The following is a 22,197-nucleotide window of genomic DNA, read 5'->3' on the forward strand; positions in this document are numbered from 1 at the left end:
CCACACATGCACCACCTTGTGCATCTGGCTATGTGGGTGCTGGAATTGAACCTGGGTCCTGTGGCTTCAAAGGCAAATGCCTTAACTGCTAAGCCATCTCTCCATCCCTGGACTTTTTAAATTTTAATTTTAGGGAGGGAGGGAGGGAGGGAGAGAATTGGTATGCTAGGGTCTCAGCCACTGCAATCGAATGCCAGATGCTTGTGCCACCTAGTGTGCATGTGTGACCCTGTGTTTGCCTCACCTTTGTGCGTCTGGCTTACATGGGAGCTGGAGAGTCAAACATGGGTCCTTAGCCTTAACTGCTAAGCCATCTCTCCAACCCAAATGGTAGACTTACTTTTTTTTTAATTTTTTTTTTTTATTTTTTAATTTTATTAACATTTTCCATGATTATAAAAAACATCCCATGGTAATTCCCTCTGCCCCCCACACTTTCCCCTTTGAAATTCCATTCTCCATCATATTACCTCCCCATCTCAATCATTGTACTTACATATATACAATATCAACTGATTAAGTATTTTTACCCTTATTTTATAGGTAAGCAAACTGGCTCAAAATTTAAGCACATTCTTTGTTACACAGAACACTTAAAAAACAGTAGGGCATGGTGGTACACACCTTTAAACCCAGCACTCAGGAGGCACAGGCAGGAGGGTTGCTGTGAGTTTGAGGCCAGCCTAGACTACAGTGAGGCACTACCACAGAAAAGGAGGGGGACCAGGTGTGGTGGCGCACACCTTTGATCCCAGCACTTGGGAGGCAGAGGTAGGAGGACTGCCATGAGTTTAAGGCCATTCTGAGACTATACAGTGAATTCCAGGTCAGTCTGGGATAGAGTGAGACCCTACCAGAAAAAAAAAAAAAGAGGAGGGGAAGAGAACACATAATACATTTCTCTGATGGGAAATGCTCATGACAAAGTGGATGGAGAACTCTCTTATAACCAGAGTTTGCAAAAAGTCTTCCCTATTTGCAAGGTGAGTAGCTATTTATATGATATTCTTTGGAAGACATGCAAAAGATACTCCTGAAAGGAAAAAAAATGTGACAAATAATAATCAGGGGGTGGGGACAGGGACAAGAAGAATATTACTGCTACTAATATGATAACTGATTATTTTGAAATGGAGAGGATAGGGGCTGCAGAGATGGTTCAGTAGTTAAAGGCACTTGCTTGCAAAGCCTCATGGCCAGTGTTCAATTCCCCAGGATCCACTTAAAGACGGTGGCACATGCATCTGGAGTTTCTTTGCAATGGCAGGAGGCCCTGGTATGCCCCCCCCCAAGTAAATAAATAATTTTAATTAAAAACAAATAAAAGAAATGAGAGTCAGTCATGATGGCACAAGCCTTTAATCCTAGCACTTGGGAGGCAGAGATAGGAGGAACACTGTAAATTTAAGGCCAGCCTAAGACTACATAATGAATTCCAGGTCAGTCTGGGCTACAGTGAGACACATGCCCCCCCAAAAAGAAATGGGTAATACAATTAGGTAATACATTAGATTACACACTAGTGACTCTTTGGATTTGCTTATATTTAACAGGTAAGCACACGTGGTTCTACACTGTCAGCAGTGACCAGAAAGACAATACTCCCTTCTTCCCCCACCCACTGGGGAAAAGAACGACAGATATTCCTCATTTCATCCCTGCACAGGTGAAGGCATTTATGCACACAGACTATATACCGCTAGAGGGAGAGAAAGAAGTGTGAAACCTGGAAAGGAGAGGGATTTTATTTCAAAAGCTCTGTGTTTTGCTACTTAGAGGTTACTCCAGTTATCTGAAGCTTTTTGGCAAGGTAAATTTTTATTAAAGAATACGGTGGTTTTAAAAAATATTTTATTTTTATTTATTTGACAGAGAAGGGGGGGGGAGAGAATGGGTGTGCCAAGGCTTCCAGTCACTGCAAACGAACTCCAAGACGTTTGTGCCCCCTTGTGCATTGGACTAATGTGGGGGTCCTGGGAATCAAACCTGGGTCCTTTCACTTTACAGACCAACACCTTAACCCCTAAGGCACCCCTCCAGCCTTGGTGCGTTTTTCCTCCCTGACATTAAATAGCTACAATATAGAGAGAATTTAGGTTTTAAGGGAAAAGTAAAATGCAACTTAGGTTATTTATAATTAATTCCAATTCAAACAATAAGAAATTTTAAAACTTTAAGAGAACATTTAGATGTGCTTCTCATACCTCATCTTATGGGAAATAAGCACATACATGGTAGTACACGCGTTTCCCTTCCCCTGGACATGCTCCACACTCATCCACACACAACACATACTCATATTTTTAAAAATAACGATGGTTAACAATCATAGCACAAGGAAAAAAAGAATCACTATGGAATTTGCAAAAAAAAAAAAAAAATTCTTTCTCTTTAGGGTTGGCTAGCCAGCTCAAATATTCCCAATGAACCACTGGGCGGCCACAAAGTACAGTTTCACAACTCCCCAAACTCAATACCACCACTTATCTGTAATAGATGCTTACATGGTAGATTGGAAAAGAACTATTAGTTCATTTCTCTTGGTTTGATGAGGTCAAGATTATTCTAGGAAACTGGACACTTCTAATAGTTGCTGAAAATTTTCGTATACAGATGGGCACCTGCCTTTTTCTCAAGAAAGATAATATTCTGGGTCCAGAGCCACATGTGAGCATGGTCGGCCCTCTGCTCACGGAACCCCCCCTTATATTTAATTCTACACTTGAAACTCTGTAGTTGTACCGAGCAAGGTCTCTTGCTTGTTCAATCATTAATAATTATAAGAATTCAGACCCATAAAATATAGCCAATCCAACTGGATGTGGTGGCTCATGCCTTTAATCCCAGCACTTGGGGAAGTGAGAGAGGATGATCACTTAGAATACATGGCCAGCGTTCCAGATCAACTTTGGTGAGAATGAGACCCTGCCTCAAAAACAAATAAACCAATAAAATAAATAAATAAATAAATAGAGGAGGGGCTGGGGAGATGGCTCAGACTTAAAAGGTGAGTGCTTACAAAGCCTGATGGCCCAAGTTCAATATCCCAGCACCCAAACAAAGCCATATGCACAAATAATTTATGCTCTTGTTGGCCTGTACCTCTATTACTAACTTCATTAATAAGCACATTTACAATTTGTTTTTCATGGTAATTCTGAGAATGCTAAGATCTCTATTGTTACATCATGTCAATCTGTAGTTCTAGGTTCACTCACTCATTGTTTTCCAAAGAATATCATCTGTAGTATCTTCTAAAAGTTAAAACATTTTCTAAAAAAATATATTTATTTATTGGGGGGAGGGTAGATAGAAAAAATGGGTGCACCAGGGCTTCTAGCCACTGCAAACTCCAGAGGCATGTGCCACCTTGTGCATCTGGCTTAGGTTACACTGGGACTGGGGAATCAAACCTGGGTCTTTTGGCTTTGCAGGCATGTCACTTAATTGCTAAAAATCTTTTAATTTTGCAATCTTGCCCCGCAGTCTACCAACGCCGAAATGTACTTCCTTCCCTGCCCAAACCCTGTCATGCTGTCTCTAATCGTGACCTAGGGCCACTTAAGCAAAAGGCTATGGCAAGATCCTCAGTCTATTCTACCATCCAGGTAATCAAATGTATTCACAATTCAAATTAACAGAAAGGAAGAAGCAATGGCATCTTAATATTCTCGTTAAATTGAAAACCATCTGTTTATCTGAAGCAGAGAAAGACTATAAATTTAAGTAGAGCAGGAGATGGTAGGTGAGTGATGAATATGAGAGAGGAAATACGAGAAGGGAGAGGAGGAAACACTAATAATCTGTGATAGAGGTAAGGAGCTGTCTTTATGAAGGACAAAGATCCCCTGAGACATAAAAACATTAACAGCACTAATACAGACTACTAGGCATAACACAGGAGACCAAAGTGGCCACCTGGATGCAATAAAATGGGAGGCAAGACTTCAGGAGTGGGTAAAGGTTGCTAAAGCTAAGTGACATAGTACCACTACTGGATTTTCAAAAGAGACATATTCATTCTCAGCAAAAGGTAACAGAGGAGAAAAAGAATCACTTACTGTGTATCTGCAAATACACATAGAGTTCAATCTCAGGAAATCCCAAGAAAATGATACACAGCAATATTTTACTAAAAGTTACAACTGTGTAAAACTGAGTGTCTAATGTGACAAAATGTTAATTACTGAGCTGAGATACAGGTGCATGGAAGTTCATTATACTATTCACTCTACTATTTTGTCTCTTTCAAAATGTTTTAAAAATATTTTGTTTGTTTATTTACTTATTGAAGAGAGAGAGAGAATGGGCATGTCAAGGCCTCTAAACACTGCAAAAAAAAAACTCCAGACACATGCACCACCTTGCACATCTTGCTTTCTGAGGGTAATGGGGAATCAAACTTGGGTTGTTAGGCTTTTGCAGGCAAAGCGCCTTAAGTGCTGGGTCATCTCTCCAGGCCTCCAAATGTTTATAAGAAGTTTTTTGTTGTTGTTGTTGTTGTTTTGAGGTAAGGCCTCATGCTAGCCCAGACTAACCTGGAACTAACTATGTAGTCTCAGGGTGGCCTTGAACTCATGGTGATCCTCCTACCTTTGCCTCCCAAGTGCTGGGATTAAAGGTGGGTGCCACCACACCTGGCCCTTTTTGTTTTTTTGAGGTAGGGTCTTGCTCTGGTCCAGCCTGACCTAGAAGTCACTATATAATCTCAGGATGGCCTCAACTCTCGGTGACCCTCCTACCTCTGCCTCCTGAGTGCTGGGATTAAAGGTGTGCACCACCATGCCTGGCTCTAATTAAGCAGTTTTTAAACTGCCTAGTCGTAATAAGATCCAAGAACCAATAATCCTCTCTCTAGCAGAAATACTTCAATGAAGTGCACAGCGAAGCATAAGTTATAAGCACTTACTTCATCTCCAGAACTTCCTCTAAGTGTTTCCTCCTCTCCGCCCGAAGGTTGGTCAGATGAGTTTCCTTCTCTGCCAGAGACTGTTGGGTGGAGGACAGCTTTGCTTTCATGGATTCCAGTTCTTGCTTTACCTTCTCCATGGCCATTAACAGCTCCTCCACCTAGGCAGATGCAGACAGGAGAAAAGGGTAAGGCCCTGGTCAACTGCAATTGGAGCTGCTGGGCCTTGAGCACTCCTGGGTCCACAAAATTGAGGATATACACTTAGAAATTCCCAGACTTTCTGGATCAGACATATGTATCAAGATAGGGATTGCAAATTTAGGTTAGTGGTAGAGTACTTGCTTAACAAGTGCAAGGCCCTAAATTTAGTCCTCAACATAGAAAATATCCATAGATCAAACAGATCAAAAAGGTCTGGAGATATAGTTCAGATAGTAAAGTGCTTGCCTAGCAGGCACAAAGCCTTGGGTTTGCTCCTCAGCACCACATGAAGCCAAGTTCGATGGTATAACCTTGTATTTCCAGCATATAGCAGATAGTGGCAGAAGGTTCAGAAGTTCAAGGTCATCTTCAACTACATAGTAAGTTCAGACAGGAAGAAGGGGAGGGAGAAGGAGATAAGGAACAAAGTAGACAATGTGAAGAAAAAGGAGGAGGAGGAAGAGAAAAAATTAATAGTAACCATAATGGATATTGATATCCTGACACAGAGAACTTCATATTCTTTTAAAAAATATTTGCAAGCAGAGGGAGAAAGACTGGGGAGGGGGATGGATGCAGCAGGACCTCCTGCCACTGCAATCAAACTCCAGGTACATCAGATACATGTGCCACTTTAGGCATTTGGCCTTATGTGGGTACTGGGAACTCAAACTCATGCCGCCAAGCTTTGCAAGGAAGTGCCTATAACCTCTAAGCCATCTCTCCTGCCCTTAATATTCCTTTTTTTTTTTTTAAAAAAACTTTTTTTTTATTTGTTTGACAGAGAAAGAGGGGGAGAGAGAGAATGGGCACACCAGGGCCTCCAGCCACTGCAAACGAACTCCAGATGCATACGCCCCCTTATGTATCTGGCTAACATGGGTCCTGGGGAATTGAACCTGGGTCCTTTGGCTTTGCAGACAAATGCCTTAACCACTAAGCCATCCCTCCAGCCCAATATTCTTTTTAATACTTATATGTGACATACATATATATGTACACATACATAACTTTCTTTTGGGGAAGTACACATAAATTACCAGTTTGAGAAATCACATTTTTATCAGATAAGCCCTTTTATGAATGCTGTTTAAAAATGGTAAAAAAAAATTGATAGTAATAACATAAAACAAATATAAAGGACAAGATCATAACAAACACTTCTAGAAGGGTCTGAGGAAGTATAAACATACATGTGAATAATGGGGTCATCATAGATATAGATATAGATGAGTTGATTTTAGTCACTGGAACTAAAATATTGTATTTATACCCTTAAGGTTTTTTTCATTTTATAGAAACAGTCAGAATTCAATCAGATAATTTCATGTTTTAAAAGCCAGGTAGATATAGTTTTTTTGTTGTTTTGTTTCTTAAAAAAAAATCAGATGAAGCTTTATTATTCAAATAAAAGAAGCAGAATGCCTTATAAAGATACCTAGATAGAAACATATCGGAAAATAAAAGGCCAGGCGAGGGGGGGGGGAGGAGAGAGGGGACATCAAAAAAACACATCATGCTAAAATATAGGGGAAAAAAACTAAGAGAGCAAGGTCTACATTTTGTAAGCAATTTCTACTTACCCTGAGTATTTACTAAATTAGAATTATTTAAATATAAATGTACTGAACTGGAGAGATGGCTTAGCAGTTAAGGTGCTTGCCTTCAAAGCCAAAGGACCTAGATTAGACTCCCTGATACCCACACAAAGCCAGGTATCAAGGTGGCACATGCACCTGGAGTTTGTCTGCAGTGTCTAAAGGGACCTGTGGTACTCATTCCCTACCTGCTGCTTCTCTCCCTCTCTAAATAAATAAATAAATAAATAAATAAAGCGAGCATTAAATAGACATGTTCTTTTATACCCAAAAGCAAAAACCATATAAATGAAAGTAAATCTTCACTAAAAACTTACAAGCTAATGAGACAGACCACAAGAGTTTACACCAGGATGCTCCTTGCCAAAAAGTAATCTTGGTGAAGGCTAGTCTTTATAGAGATGGGGGCAAGAAAGCAGAGGGAGGGCATCTGTCATTCACTGATTCCCACATAACTGATTCCCACTACTTTATATGATGCTAAAACTGAGAGCTGCCATCAGGACACAGAACTGCACTGTGACATGTGTTTACGGATCCCTAGAAGTCAGTGCCCTGTACCTGATATATCATGTCACTACTGTGACTATCATCAGCTGCTCAACACTGGTAGAGGAACATACAATTGGGCTTGGGTACTGAATGATTTTTATTTTTTCCCAAGCTCTCAGGTTGATCCCTAGCTAATGAGATCCTCAGAGGTACCTATTTAAGTATACTCAAATCTGCCAGTTTTACATGAGAATCACAAACACACACACACACACACACACACACACACCTATCACTTTCACCATTCTGAGAAGTACTGATGAAGATAACTCCATTTTATTTGTTGAACTTGCACAAAACCTTCTGTAAAACAGTATAAAAATGCTCTGTGGAGACTGGTGAGTGGTGGATAAGCACTGTTAGAGGTGCTCTCAAAGGAGTGCAGGATCCCAGTGTTCATGGGCTTGTCTAAAGAGATTGCAGAAGTTTCCCTGGCATCTTGTATTACACCACGCATGCACACAGGCATGTATAAGTAATCAAATACTCCTTTTCCTAAATAAAGGAAACTAAGTCTATGTATACTCCCACGCAGCTAAGCAGAAAATTGTATATTTTACTTCTTTTCTTGAAAGAGAAAGGAGAGGGTGGGGGATGAATATGAATGAATATGGGCACACCAGGGCCTCCTGCCACTGTAAGCAAAATCCAGATGCATGCACCACTTTGTGCACCTGGCTTTACATGGGTACCGGGAAACTGAACCAGAGCTTCCTGGCTTTGCCAGCAGCCACCTTGAACCACAGAGCCATCCCTCCAGCCCCAGCTAAACATTTTGGTAAGCGTTTTACTGAAATACAAAATAAATACATAAATATATCCAAACAATAAATGCACTGCCTAAAAAAAGTCTGCACAAATGAATATATTTAATTAGCACACAGAGCAATCATCAAAACATTGTGAATACCTCAGAAACTGCCTTCATATCACTTCTCCAGGGGGGAAATAAAAAGGCATCTTACTATTCTGTTGTCCCACATTTGATTATTTTGCTTGTTTTGTTTCTGTTTTTTTTTTTTTGTTTTTTTTTTTTTGAGATAGGGTCTTGCTCTAGCTCAGTCTGACCTAGAATTCACTTTGTCACTATGCAGTCTCAGGCTGGCCTTGAACTTACAGTGATCCTCTTACCTCTGCCTCTTGAGTGCTGGATTAAAGGTGTGCACCACAACGCTTGGCTATTTTGCCTGTTGTAACTTTATACAAATGGAATTCTATATAGTTTCACAGGCTTGATAGGTTTGATTATAATTCTGTAATTCTCTTTGTGAAAAGTTTAAGCCACATTTATGATTCTGTGATGTGTGTGTATGTGTGTGGTGTACATGTATGTGCATGTTCCTATGGGTATAGGGGTATATATGCATGTGTATGTGTACAGGTACACATGGAGGCCAGAGGTCAACATCAGCTTTTTTTTTTTTTTTTTTTTCCTTTATTCGATGTAGGGTCTTGCCATAGCTCAGGCTGACCTGGAATTCACTATGTAGTCTCAGGGTGGCCTCAAACTCAGTGATCCTCCTACCTCTGCCTCCCAAGTGCTGGGACCAAAGGTGTGCACCACCATACCTGGCTCATCAGTGCCTGCCAAAGTGACTCATTTTATGTTTTTTTGTTTGTTTGTTTTGAGGCAGGCCCAACAGACTGGCCTTTTTTTTTTTTTTTTAAAAAAATGAAAGAATTGGCTCAGCAGAGCCTCCAGCCATTGTAATAAACTCTAGATGTGTGCGTCACCCAACCTTGCACATGCATCACCTGGTTTACATGAGATCTGGGGAGTTGAACATGGGTCCTTAAGCTTTGCAGGTAAGCACCTTAGCTACTAAGCCATCTCTCCAGTGCTCTGGTTTTTGAGGTAGGGTCTCACACTAGCCCATGCTGACTCGGAATTCACACTGTAGTCCCAGGCTGGCCTCGACATCACATCATTCCTCCTACCTCTGCCTTGAGTGCTTGGATTTAAGGCATGAGCCACCATGCCCAGCTATTTTATGCTTTAAGTCAGGGTCTCACACTGAACCCTGTGCTTGCTTACTGGCTGGAACAGCTGGCCAGCTTGCTCTCTCTGTCTCTGCCTCCCTAACACTGGAATTACAGGCACACAGAACCACACCCCGCTTTTTAAATTAAGTAATGGAGACCAAAACTCAGGGTCTATGCTTGCCTGCCACTTTACCCACTCACCTATCTCTCCAGTTTGTGAACAAATAAATCAGAGGTTTTTTGTTTTTGTTTTTTGTTTTTTTGAGGTAGGGTCTCACTGTGGCCCAGGCTGACCTGGAATTTACTGTGTATTCTCAGGGTGGCCTCAAACTCACAGCGATCCTCCTACCTCTGCCTCCCAAGTGCTGGGATTAAAGACATGTGCCACCACATCCGGCCAGAAAAGGCAATTTTTAACACTTACATCTAGTGCATTACTCTGAGGAGTATTTTCATATTGTCACAGGAATTTCTGCCTCTTTTTTCCCTTGCCCTGTAAACTGTTTCCTCCTACTGTGGAGCCGATACTATGTCCCACGTGCTGAGGGCATAACAGAAAACAAAATGGACGCTGGTTCTGGCACTTTCTAACTTAAAATCTGTACTACCATGATGCACAGACAGCTGCAGCCACTAATTATAGAAGCTATAATTAAACAATTATAAACTGAGAATATGTTATAAAAACATAGTGTCATTAAATATATAGCCTGAGGTCCTGGTCTTTGTCCTGGGCTTAGAAGTTTCTTCAAGGTGGTGGGGAAGCCTCTGGGAAGAACAAGACACTGCTGCTTAGGATCCACTATGTACAGCAGCCCTACGATAGCAAGGAAAGTGCATAGCTCCCAAGTAAGAAGGGCATCAAAATATCACCATCTTCACCAACAGTAAGGGCGCAAATGTAACAGGAGAGGAAGAAAGGGACAGAGAAAGAACCTGGCCATGTTAGGGACTTGGGCCTTTACTTCAAATGCAAATAGGAGGAAAATAAAGGGATCTAATTAAAGGAACAAGGAGATTTACAAAATTAAAATTCAGAATTAATAAAACAGTGGGCAAAGAATCCAAGCAGAATAGAGAAAAGACAGGGTTAATGGATTAGGATGAATCAAAGGGAGATAGGCTAAACATCAGAATCAAATAGGAAGATGGTAAAGTAGGAACATTTGGCAAGAAAGCTGGAGTGACAGGAAGCTAAAAGCAGACTATAAGATGCTTCAGTAAATAAATATGGATGCAGACTAGATTAAAACAAGCTCTATGACACCTGAGCTAAAATGAAGAAAGATATTAGAAGCAAAACCCAGTGGCCAAGAAGCTGAGAAGACAAGTCACAAATGGCTACTGACAGGGATATTACTCACTGTCTTCAGTACAAAGCTTCAGTGCCACAGTGGAATAAATGCCCTGAGACTTGAAGAATGTGCTAGGAAAATGGCTGGAAGGTCAGTGCGAACAGAGGAGATGCGAGACTATTTCAATTAACCGCTCTGACTGAGAACAAACACTTATACCAGAAAGGTTTGCTGGAATAGGCAGAGGACAGGAAACACTACATTTCAGGCAAAGAAGCTGACAAATGGATCAAGACGAAGTTAAAGACTGTACTTGTCAGGGCGGCCTGTTTAACAAGGGTCTGTTGAGTAAGCAAGTGAGTGAACAACTGGAGATACACTTGTGAACTCTGATGACTCAGAGGGGAGGTGTAAGAGGAATCAGAAGTTGCATGATTCAGTTAAGGCAAAAAAAAAAAAAAGAAGGAAAAATGCAGAGTACAACCAGAGGACAATAGATTCATGGATGATTTCTGTTTGTTTTTTAAAATATGTTATTTCTTTCAGGAAGGGAGGGGGGAGACAGAAAGAGAACACCAGGGTCTCTAGCCACTGCAAACTCCAGATACATGCGCCACCTTGTGCATATGGCTTTACGTGGGTACTAGGGAATTGAACCTGGGTCCTTTGGCTTCACAGGCAAGCATCTTAAGCACTAAGCTATCTCTGTAGCCCCTCATATATAGCGGGAGGTACAGCTCCCTAATTTATTCGAAATGGGGAGGGGTTCCACTGGTCCCAATGGATCATAACCTCAAAATACATCAGTGGCACTGAAGATCTTTAAATTTATACTGCCGATATAAATGCACTGTAACTTATATAAGAGTTTTCATTATATTTTGCATCCTGCTTACTGAAATTTCCACTCAAACTCCAAATGATTCTTGATATATGCTAATGGCAAAAGATACTGCTGAATTTAGCATTATACTAAACTTCAGAATAACTGGATAATAGCTGGATAACTTTTATTATTAAACTTATGAAAGGCCCAAGTGTTGCAGTCAAAGTGAATGTCAAGGTTAAAAGAGCAATGCCAGAACACTGACAGAAAAGTGAGAGAGCGTGCAGCGGTGTATAGATAGCCAAACTGACCTGATGAGAGAAAGGACAGGGCTCTGGGAAAACCAGCCAAGCTGTCCTCAGCTGGCTCCAGCCAGTTCCCATGAAGTAACCTCTGAGGAATATCCACAAGGCTTTTCAGACTTGGGAAAGAGAACGGTATCTCTGAAAGCCTCCACCAGTTCCAAGGAGACCACGCCAAACTGCACAGAGTTCGATATGAGGAAACAGGAAAGCTGTAGTTACATGTTGGTAATTATGTCTGATGATGATCAGAATGTCCCTATGGGAACCTGCAGTTAGGCTGTTTCCACTAGATCAGCTGACAAGTGACCCACTCTAGAATCAGATATCATTTTATCACTCACACTGAGGTTCTGACACCCTCCCGTTTTGTGCAGCTCACGGGAGGAAATACCTTAAAAGGAAGATCCAGTCCACCATGATTTGGGACAGGAGAAGAGCCACCTCACCTCAAAAGCATGTGATTCACCTCGGAAATATTCACAAAAGCCTCCCTAGAATCCGAAGTGCAGAAGCCACTACGCTGCTCCTCGCCCGCAGCAGACCCTCCGGTCTCCACAGTGCTTTGCTTAGTTTGTCTCTGGCTTTGCAGTCACGACTCTGGTGCTACCGTGTCAAGCTGATGTGGGATCTGGGATCTGAACTCAGCTCCTCGTGCTGTGTGGCAAATACTTTATACACTCAGCCACCTCCCCAGTCTCCTTTAGGAAATTTCTTTTTAAAGTATTGTTACATTTTACCACTAAGTCAACACTGCCAAAGGTTGCTCAGAGCAAATAATAAATATCAACAAATAACACTTTCACTAAATAATAATCTCCTGTAGTGTGTAATTTACAAAATATCTTTGCTATCTCTAAAATATAGGTCACATTCTCCTTGGAGACTTACAGATGTAGGATATTTCTACTAAAAGCTGCGAACTGGAAGTATCTGCAGAGTGTAAGAACTGGATGAGAAGGAAAATTCACACTAATGTGTTGTATTCTTTCATTGGCCCTGTTATCATGTGTGCAATGACACTATGTTAAAATCTGCAACTAAAAAAACAAAACTAAACTAAAAACTAAGGAAGGGCTGGAGAGACGGCTTAGCGGTTAAGGCACATGCCTGTAAAGCCTAAATTCAATTCTCCAGGTCCCATGTAAGCCAGATACACATGGTGGCCCATGCATCTGGAATTTGTTTGCAGTGGCTAGTGGTCCTGGCATTCCCATTCTCCCTCTCTCTCCCTCCCTCTCTCTCTCTCTAATAAGTAACTAAAAATTAAAAAAAAGCAAAACTAAAAGAAATGTGCAACTAAAGAAAAAATTTAAAAAACAAAAACCATGTAAGTGTTAAAGAAATGTTTCTTTTGTCAAGTCACCTCTGTATTTCTTTTCTTTTTAAAAAATCAAGTCAAAGGGCTTAGGTAGATAAATTCTATGGAAAGGACTCTGCACTTCTAAGTAGAGACTGAAAAGGCAGACATCAATACAAGTGGGAACACTTCCAAAGCAATTATCATTCTGGTGCTATGATCTGTCACTAAGGGGAGAATGGCGCCTTCAAATGGGCATTTTTTAAATCATGGCCAACTCAAACTAGGTATTATTTATTTGTAAGCAGAGAGAGAGAGAGAGAGAGAGAGAGAGAGAGAGAGAGAGAGAGAGAGAGAGAGAGAGAGAAGATAAATGAGAAGATGAATAGATGTGTTAGGGCCTCCAACCACTGCAAATGGGCTCCAGATGCATATGTCTCTGTGTATCTGGCTTCACATGGGTACTGGGGAATCACACCCACGTTGTTAGGCTTTGCAAGCAAGCATCTTAACTGCTGAGCCATCCCTCCAGCCCAATAAAGTTAATTTTTAACAACACAGCATCAAAAGCTAAAAACAAATCCAAATCTGAATAAACTAAAAACTATTGTTTCATCAGACTGGTCTCTTTTTTTTTTTTTTAATTCAGCATCTCCTACAACTTACTTGTTTTGAAAAAACAGTTTGTTCCACACACAAGTAAAATTAGACAAGATCAGGCACATTCAGAGTGGTACAGGTGTAGAATACAAGTAAAACTAAAAAGTAACCCTTTTCTATCTCTTTTGTACTCCTGGAAGAAGGATAGAAATACTCTAACAGATACCAATTTCTTTCCTCAATAGTAGTAGCAAAACATAGCAACCATCATTTTCTTTTCTTACTATCTTTAAAAAAAAATATTTTATTATTACTTATTTATTTGACAGCGAACGGGGAGAGAGAGAGAGGAGAAGGAGAGTGGGTGTGCCAGGGCCTCCAGCCACTGCAAATGAACTCCAGATGCATGCGGCCCCTTGTGCTTACATGGGTCCTGGGGAATCAAACTGGGTCCTTTGGCTTTGCAGGCAAACGCCTTAACCGCTAAGCCATCCCTCCAGCCCTCTTTCTACCTCCTTTCTTTCTTTTTGCATGGGGGTATGAGAGCTTTTTAGAGTTCATTAGGATTTGTGATAAATAAGCAATTAGGAAAACAGAGGTGGAATGGCTACAAAACTCACTTGAGCTTTAAGCTCTGATAAGTTCCATTTGAAAACTCTTTTCTGCTTTCCTTGAAAGTTACAGAGGCAAGATAAAATAGGTACTGTGTAGCCATATAAAGTATCCATGTTTTGAAATTTTTCTTAGTTGAAATGGTTTAGACATATAAAATGGAAAAATCCTAATTGTATTTGGTACAAAATAATAAGTAGAGAACAGAATATTTTGCACTTGAGCCCTTCTTTAAAGATTCACTAAAATGTTTGAAATAAGACAGTTTTGGGCTGGAGAGATGGCTTAGAGGTTAAGGCGCTTGCCTGTGAAGCCTAAGGAACCATGTATGACTCTCCAGAGCTGGTGTAAGCCAGATGCACAAAGGTAAGGCAAGCGCAAGGATACACATGCCCAGTAAGTGGCACAAGCGTTCAGAGTTCGATTTCAGTGGCTAAGGCCCTAGCACACCAATTCTCTCTCTCTCTCTCTCTCTCTGTCACTCTCAAAAACAAAACAAAACAAAACAAAAACAGCTTTATATGTTTTCCTTAAGTTTTCAAAAGTGAAAATAAAAGCTGATGGACATTTTAACTAAAAATATAACCTTTCTCATCTTCAATGCAGATGAAAATATCAAGCTTCTACCTAGAAATGAAGTTGTTACTTCATTAATGATGCACAGTTTGTACAGAAAATGTATTATTTCAATATAACCAGTTAACAATGGCTAGAAAAAAAGGTAGCAGAAAATGGAAGTAATTTGACTCTATCAAAAGGTTACTTAAGGGCTGGAGGGATGGCTTAGTGGTTAAGCATTTGCCTGCAAAGCCAAAGGACCCAGGTTCGATTCCCCAGGACCCACGTTAGCCAGCTGCACAAGGGGGCACATGCATCTGGAGTTCGTTTGCAGTGGCTGGAGGCCCTGGCATGCCCATTCTCTCTCTCTCTCTCTCTGCCTCTTTCTTTCTCTGTCGCTCTCAAATAAATAAATAAAAATAAACAAAACAATTTTTTAAAGGTTACTTAAGGCTGGGAAGATGGCTTAGTGGTTAAGACATTTGTCTGCAAAACCTAACGACCCAGGTTTGATTCCCCAATAATAACTTAAGCCAGCTGCACAAGGTGGTGTGTGTCTGGAGTTCATCTGCAATGGCTAGAGGCCCTGGTGCGCCCATACTCATATTCTTTCTCAAATAAATAAATAAATAAATATTTTAAGTTTACTTAAAGATGAGGCATGGTGGCCCACACCCAGTACTCAGGAGGCTGAGGTCAGATGATCAGCATGAGTTCAAGGCCAGCCTAGGACTTCAAGAGTGAGTTCCAGGTCAGCCTGGGCTAGAGTGCGACCCTGTTGTGAAAACAACAACAAAAGCTTACTCAGCCAAAAGAGAATGGTAAAGAATGGGATTTAGTGGCAACCCAAGGATTCCAAGAGAAAATCATATACCTTATGTGAATAGGTCCATGCATATGTATGAATGCAGACAGACTCTTCTTTGGCCATAATAATGATGCTCGATATTTGAAGGCTGCCTTTACAGGCTACCATAATCCTTGCAAGTCATCTCAGCAAGGGCAGTGAATGCATGCTTGGGGGGATAATAATTTTTATGCTCTATTTAAAAATACAGAGGTAGCCGGGCATGGTGGCACACATCTTTAATCCCAGCACTTGGGAGGCAGAGGTAGAAGGATCACCATGAGTTTGAGGGCACCCTGAGACTCCATGGTGAATTCCAGGTCAGCCTGGACTAGAGTGAAACCCTACCTCAAAAAACCAAAAATAAATAAATAAAAATACAGAGGATTGGAGGGGTGAAGGATATTACTGCTAATCACAGCTAGCAAGCACAAGGAATAAAGGCCATGCTACTTGGTTTCTGTTCCAATACACTTTACACTAACCTTTAGTGAATTTTAATTGTTTATTAAAGAAAGAGGGATAGTTGCCAAAGTAGATCTGAGGCTACATCACATACAAAAACGCCCTATTTCATAGGATAAATCCTAGTGTATACATTTCTCTAGGAAGGTATCCTTCACTAAGCACACCCAGTAAAAAGCAGTCAAGGAGACTAGAATTGCATGTAAAAGCCAGCCTGGTTCTCAAGGCTAACCTGTAGCTATGTTTTGGAATACTAACACCATCACTAGTTGGGTTTATCACTGAGAGATAATAAAGTAAGGGCCAAGCAGCCCAAGGACTCATCACTAGAAAGTATGCATCACTGGTAATAGATTCCAAAGTGTTTTCTAGTACAGCAGATGCCATACAGATTAGACAAAATCAGAACAATTTGTCTACCATGAAACACATTATCAACAGACCTCTGGTATTCATCTCTGAAGCCCAATTTGGGGGTGTGCTAAGATTTGTTTTATTTCCACTGCAATTCATTTTTGTTCTAACTTTTAAAATGAACAATGAAGGTGTGGGGGTGCATGCCTTTAAACCCAACACTTGGGAGTCTGAAGTAAAAGTATTGCTGTGAGTTTGAGGCCACCCTGAGACTACACAGTGAATTCCAGGTCAGCCTAGGCTAGAGCAAGATCCTACCTCATAAAACAAAGCACACACTCACATACACATACATACACACATACGCACACATATACACACATTCACATACACACACACACATAATATGCACACACATACACACACTCACACATATACTCACATACACACTCACATACACACGCAAGGAAGTTCAATTCAAGCTTAAATTTAGTAGCACAGTTCCTGCAAGGATAAGATTATCAATTACCTATCAAACACTTTTCAAAAGGAAGAAACAAAACAAAAGAGAGAACTCCAAATGCATTCCTTTTTAGAAATGCTGTTAGAGCCAATCACATTTCTCAAGATGTTTTGGGTTAAAACTCACATGGTCCCTTCCTGGGCGTTAGCTTTGTTTCAGAACTGTTTTAGTAGCTATCAACTTACCTCTAACTGGCAATGCTATGGAGGAAGTTACAATGGATACAGCTTCTGCCAATCTAAATTTTATATTTTATGCAAAGATAAGAGAGAGAATGGGCGTGCTAGGGCATTCAGCCACTACAAACGAACTGCAGATGTATGTTGCCACCTTGTACATCTGGCTTATATGGATACTGGGGAATGAAACCTGGGCCCTTTGGCTTCACAGTCAAGTGCCTCAAGTACTATGCCATCTCTTCAGCCCCACTAATACTTTTTTTTGGTTGTTGTTGATTTTGGCTTTTCAAGGTAGGGTCTCACTCTAGCCCAGGATGTCCTGGAATTCACTATGTAGTCTCAGGATGGCCTCGAACTCATGGCAATCCTCCTACCTCTGCCTCTGGAGTGCTGGGATTAAAAGTGTGTGTCACCACATCCAGCTCCCCACTAATACTTTAAAAAAAAAATCATGTTGCTGCCTTTTCACTTCTTAGTGTTTAAGATGGTTGGTAGTATTTTATCTTTCATTTGTATTCATCTTTTATTAAAAATCTGAGGTCCATTTTTACTGTTTACATTGACATTACAATGAGGTTAATTGTTTCAAAACTGTCTCTAGCATAACAATAATTTTAAACAAAAAATAAGCCTATTTCAAATTTTAAGAGTTATTTAGAAATGTCAGTTTAAACTATCCAAATTATTTCTGAGATTACACATTTGGGTCATCTATCATTCTTCCTATTAACAATAAGGATCCTGCAAACTATTAAGAGCAAAAGTAGAGCTGGAGAGATGGCTTAGTGGTTAAGGCACTTGTCTGAGAAACTTAAGGACTCATGTTCAATTCTCCAGATCCCACGTAAGCCAGATGCACAAGGTGATGCAAGTGCACAAGGTGGTGCATGTGTCTGGAGTTCCTGGCATACCAATTCTCTCTCTCTCATAAAATTTTTAAAAATTTTAAAAAGAGTAAAAATGACAAGGAGAAATTGGGAGAAACTATAAAAATACACATGGAAAACTTCAATTTATTCACTATTTTACTTATTCTACATTTCTGAAAGTGGCTACAATAATAATATAGTTTAAATTCATCCTCTGACATTTGTTCTATATTAATCTGTGTTTATATACTTGTTATAATTTTTTAGAGAGAAAGAGAGAGAATTGGTATGCCAGGGCCTCAGCCACCGCAATCGAACTCTAGATGCTTGCGCAACCCTGTGGTAATGTGTGACCTTGTGCTTGCCTCACCTTTGTGCATCTGGCTTATGTGAGATCTGGACAGAGATCAAACCTGGGTCCTTAGGTATCACAGGCAAGTAAGTGCCTTGACCACTAAGCCATCTCTCCAACCCTGCTTGTTATAATTTAAACACAGCTGGGAAATTTCCATTGATAAATGAATTGAAATGAAGGAAATTTGATTGCCATTATTAAAAACTATAAGTACTTTTCTTTTAAATATATTTTTTAATTTTTTTGTTTATTTATTTGAGAGTGACAGAGAAAGAAAGAGGGAGATACAGTGAGAGAATGGGCGTGCCACAGCTTCCAGCCACTGTGAACGAACTCCAGACACGCATGCCCCCTTGTGCATCTGGCTAACATGGGTCCTGGGAAATCAAGCCTCGAACCAGAGTTCTTAGGTTTCACAGGCAAGCGCTTAACTGCTGAGCCATCTCTCCAGCCTTTAAATATTTATTTATTGTTCTTTTTTAAAAAATTTTTATTAGCATTTTCCATGATTATAAAAACAATCCCATGTTAATTCCCTCCCTCCCCTCCCACTTTCTCCTTTGAAATTCCATTCTCCATCATATTACCTCCCCATCACAAATTATTTATTTTTATTTATTTAGTTGAGAGAGAGAGAGACAGAGAGAAAAAGGTAGCCTGCCACTGCAAACGTATTCCAGACACATGCACAAATCTGCCATCAGACTGTGGGTACCAGAGAATCAAACCCAGGCCATCAGGTTTTGCAAGCAGAAACTTTAATCACTGAGCCATCTCTCCAGCCCTTGTTATTTTTCTAACATAAGGTCATTTTATACAACTTTCTCGGATCAAAAGCTTAACATGAAGATTTTTGTTATGGCAGGTCCAATTATGTAACAACAAGGAAGAGATGTTAGAATTTTCTTTGATGTGGCAACTCTGTTGCCTTTTGAAGTGCCTTGTCAGCAGCAGAATGGCTCTGGCAGGAAGAATTTGTAACCAGCTGTCACCATGAAGGCAGACATGACATTTCCAGCAGTCTCATTTCAGTGTGACTTGTTTTATAACCAGTCCTCATGACAAAAGAAATTCAGTATTTGACATGACAGTGAGAGTCAACAGAGGAACATACTAGACTCTTACTGACTGACCTTGATTTCAGTACTAAACTAATTACACAATGGCGAAAAGAAAAGAAAAGAAAAAGAAAAGAAAAGAAAAGAAAAGAAAAGAAAAGAAAAAGAAAAGAAAAGAAAAGAAAAAGAAAAGAAAAGAAAAGAAAAATTGTGTGGATTCCACTATTACATCTACTTATATCCTGGAAACATTTAAAAAATGTACTTAAACTGGGCATGTTGGCACATGCCTTTAATCTCAGCACTTGAGAGGCCTAGGTAGGAGGATTGCCATGAGTTTGAGACCACCCTGAGATTACATAGTGAATTCCAGGTCAGCCTGACCTAGAGCAAGACCCTACCTCGAAAAATCAAAAACTAAGTAAGTAAAAAATAAAATATAATTTATTTTTTTTTTGAGGTAGGATCTCACTTTAGCTCAGGCTGACCTGGAATTCACTATGTAGTCTCAGGGTGGCTTTGAACTCATGGTGATCCTCCTACCTCTGCCTCCCAAGTGCTGTAATTAAAGGCATGTGCCACCAATGCCCAGTTTAAAATGTAGTTTAAAAAAAAATATATATATATATATATATATAAAATTTATTTATTTATTTGATACAAAGAAAGATGTAGAGAGAGGAAGAGAATGGACACACCAGGGCCTTCAGTCACTATAAACAAACTCCAGATGCATGTGCCCTCTTGTGCATCTGGCTTATGTGCATCCTGGAGAACTGAACCGGGATCCTTTGGCTTTCCAGGCAAATAAATGCCTTAACCACTAAGCAATCTCTCCAGCCCCTGTAGTTTCTTCTTTTTAAACAAGTTAATAATAAGTGCATGCTAAGTACATTTTGGGGGGGGCAGCTGAGGTTAGGTCTCACTCTAGCTCTGTAAATCACTCTGTAGCTCAGGCTGGTCTTGAACTCATGGTGATCCTCCTACGTTAGCCTCCTGAGGACTGGGATTAAAGTTATGTGCCACCATACATGGCCACACCCTACCTATTTTGAAATGAAATGTCTTTGAACTTTAAACAGATTTGAACTGATCAGAAAAGACGACTTCTGGGCTGGGGGAATGGCTTAGTGATTAAGGCACTTACCTGCAAAGCCAAAGGACCAAGGTTCAATCCCCCAGGACCCATGTAAGCCAGATGCACAAACTCCAGTTGCATGCACCACCTTGCAGTGGCTTGAGATCCTGGTATGTCCTTTTTCTCCTTCTCCTTCCCCACCTGTGAGGAATCACTTTCCCTCTCCCTCTTTCTCTCCAATAAATAAATAAAAATTAAAAATATTTTTGAAAAAAAAAAAGATGACTTCTGCAGAAACCAATAAACTACTTTACAAGCATAGTTAAAGTTCCTAACTTACAAGTAAATTTTCTTATTAGAACAAATAATCCTATATCGTTCTGGGAAACATGTTTGTATTTGTAATACTTTTAAAGTACTTAGCTACTCATAAGAAGTAAAAATACAGTAAGAAATTTCTAAAATGATTAAATATAGCCAATTAAAACACTAAACAGGAGTGCGGCATGGTGGCGCATGCCTTCAATCCCAGGCTTTGGGAGGCAAAAGTAGGAGGACTGCTGTGAGTATAAGGCCACACTGAGACTACAGAGTTAATTCCAGGTCAGCCTGGACCAGAGTGAGACCCTACCTCGAAAAACCAAAAAAAAAAAAAAAAAAAAAAAACCATATATAAATGCAAAATCAAATACATTTAAAGAAGATTTTCAAAGAGTGTAACTAAGTGCTCCAAGGAATATAAATTTATATATATTCAAGTGTTTCTAAACATGCCTTACTATTTGAATTAGTCTACTTGCTACACAAGACGTTCGGGCTATCTTCCATCTTCCACCAGCTAAAAGACTGAGCACTAGAGCGGCAGAGATGGCTCACCGGCTGAAAGAGCTTGCTGCAATCACTCACGATAAATCACTCTGCACACCTCTGCAACTTCAGGACTGATGGGGCAGAAACAGGACTGCTGAGGCTCACTGGCTGAACAGTCTAACCGAAAAAGCAACACAATCTCAGGTCAAGACAGAGACCCTGTCTCAGAGAGCTGAGTGGACGAGGGAAACGGGAAGACACACTTGTATTCCTCTGGCCTTCATATGCATGTGCAGAGTGCATGCATCTGCACACACATGTGCACACACATACATGCACCAAAAAAGCATCAGGTAACAGTTGGCTTGAATTCTGCACATTCATCTGTTAAATTTTATTTGTACTTTCCAGTTAGCATTCTTTAAAATCAAGAACTTCAAAGATGTATTCTACTAATTATTTTTTTCCCCCACTAATTCCTGTGAGGATTTTTTGTCTTTTTCAAGAGGGTCTCATTCTAGCCCAGGCTGACCTGGAACTCACTCTGTTGTCTCAGGCTAGCCTCGACAACACTGTGATGCTCCTACCTCGGCCTTGAGTGCTGAGATTAGAGGCTTACACCACCATGTCCATCCCTTTTTCCTACTAATTTTCTAAATGCTGAAATTGTTCAGATTTTTTTCAGTTGAAATGACAAAGTGCCTTAGCAAGTGCATTGAAAAGCAGTTACAACAGAAAATAAAGCATTTCATAATATTGCTTTGAAAACTTTGTAAAAACTCATCAAATTGCTCCCAGAAGCCATATGTTGTTATAGGAAAATCCCATGCTAGTGGTGGGATGCCTCCCAATGAGCTGTTGCATACAGAGGTCCCTGATCCTCCCCAGACAACGCAGGCTACTGACCATGCTCTCGGTTG

The 22,197-nt window shown here is 40.3% G+C and overlaps 1 protein-coding gene across 6 annotated transcripts in view; it reads right to left on the minus strand.

The window, feature by feature from the left end:
- Nucleotides 1-22,197, minus strand: part of Erc1 (ELKS/RAB6-interacting/CAST family member 1) — a 346,919-nt gene that overhangs the window by 152,934 nt on the left and 171,788 nt on the right. For all 6 annotated transcript variants that reach the window (XM_045137240.1, XM_045137238.1, XM_045137236.1 and 3 more), the window contains one exon: nucleotides 4,910-5,070. In XM_045137240.1, the coding sequence (XP_044993175.1) occupies nucleotides 4,910-5,070 (161 nt within the window). The remainder of the gene's footprint in view (nucleotides 1-4,909; nucleotides 5,071-22,197) is intronic.

The sequence above is a fragment of the Jaculus jaculus genome, chromosome 18 (genome assembly GCF_020740685.1).
Source record: "Jaculus jaculus isolate mJacJac1 chromosome 18, mJacJac1.mat.Y.cur, whole genome shotgun sequence".
In the NCBI taxonomy this organism is placed as follows: Eukaryota; Metazoa; Chordata; class Mammalia; order Rodentia; family Dipodidae; genus Jaculus; species Jaculus jaculus.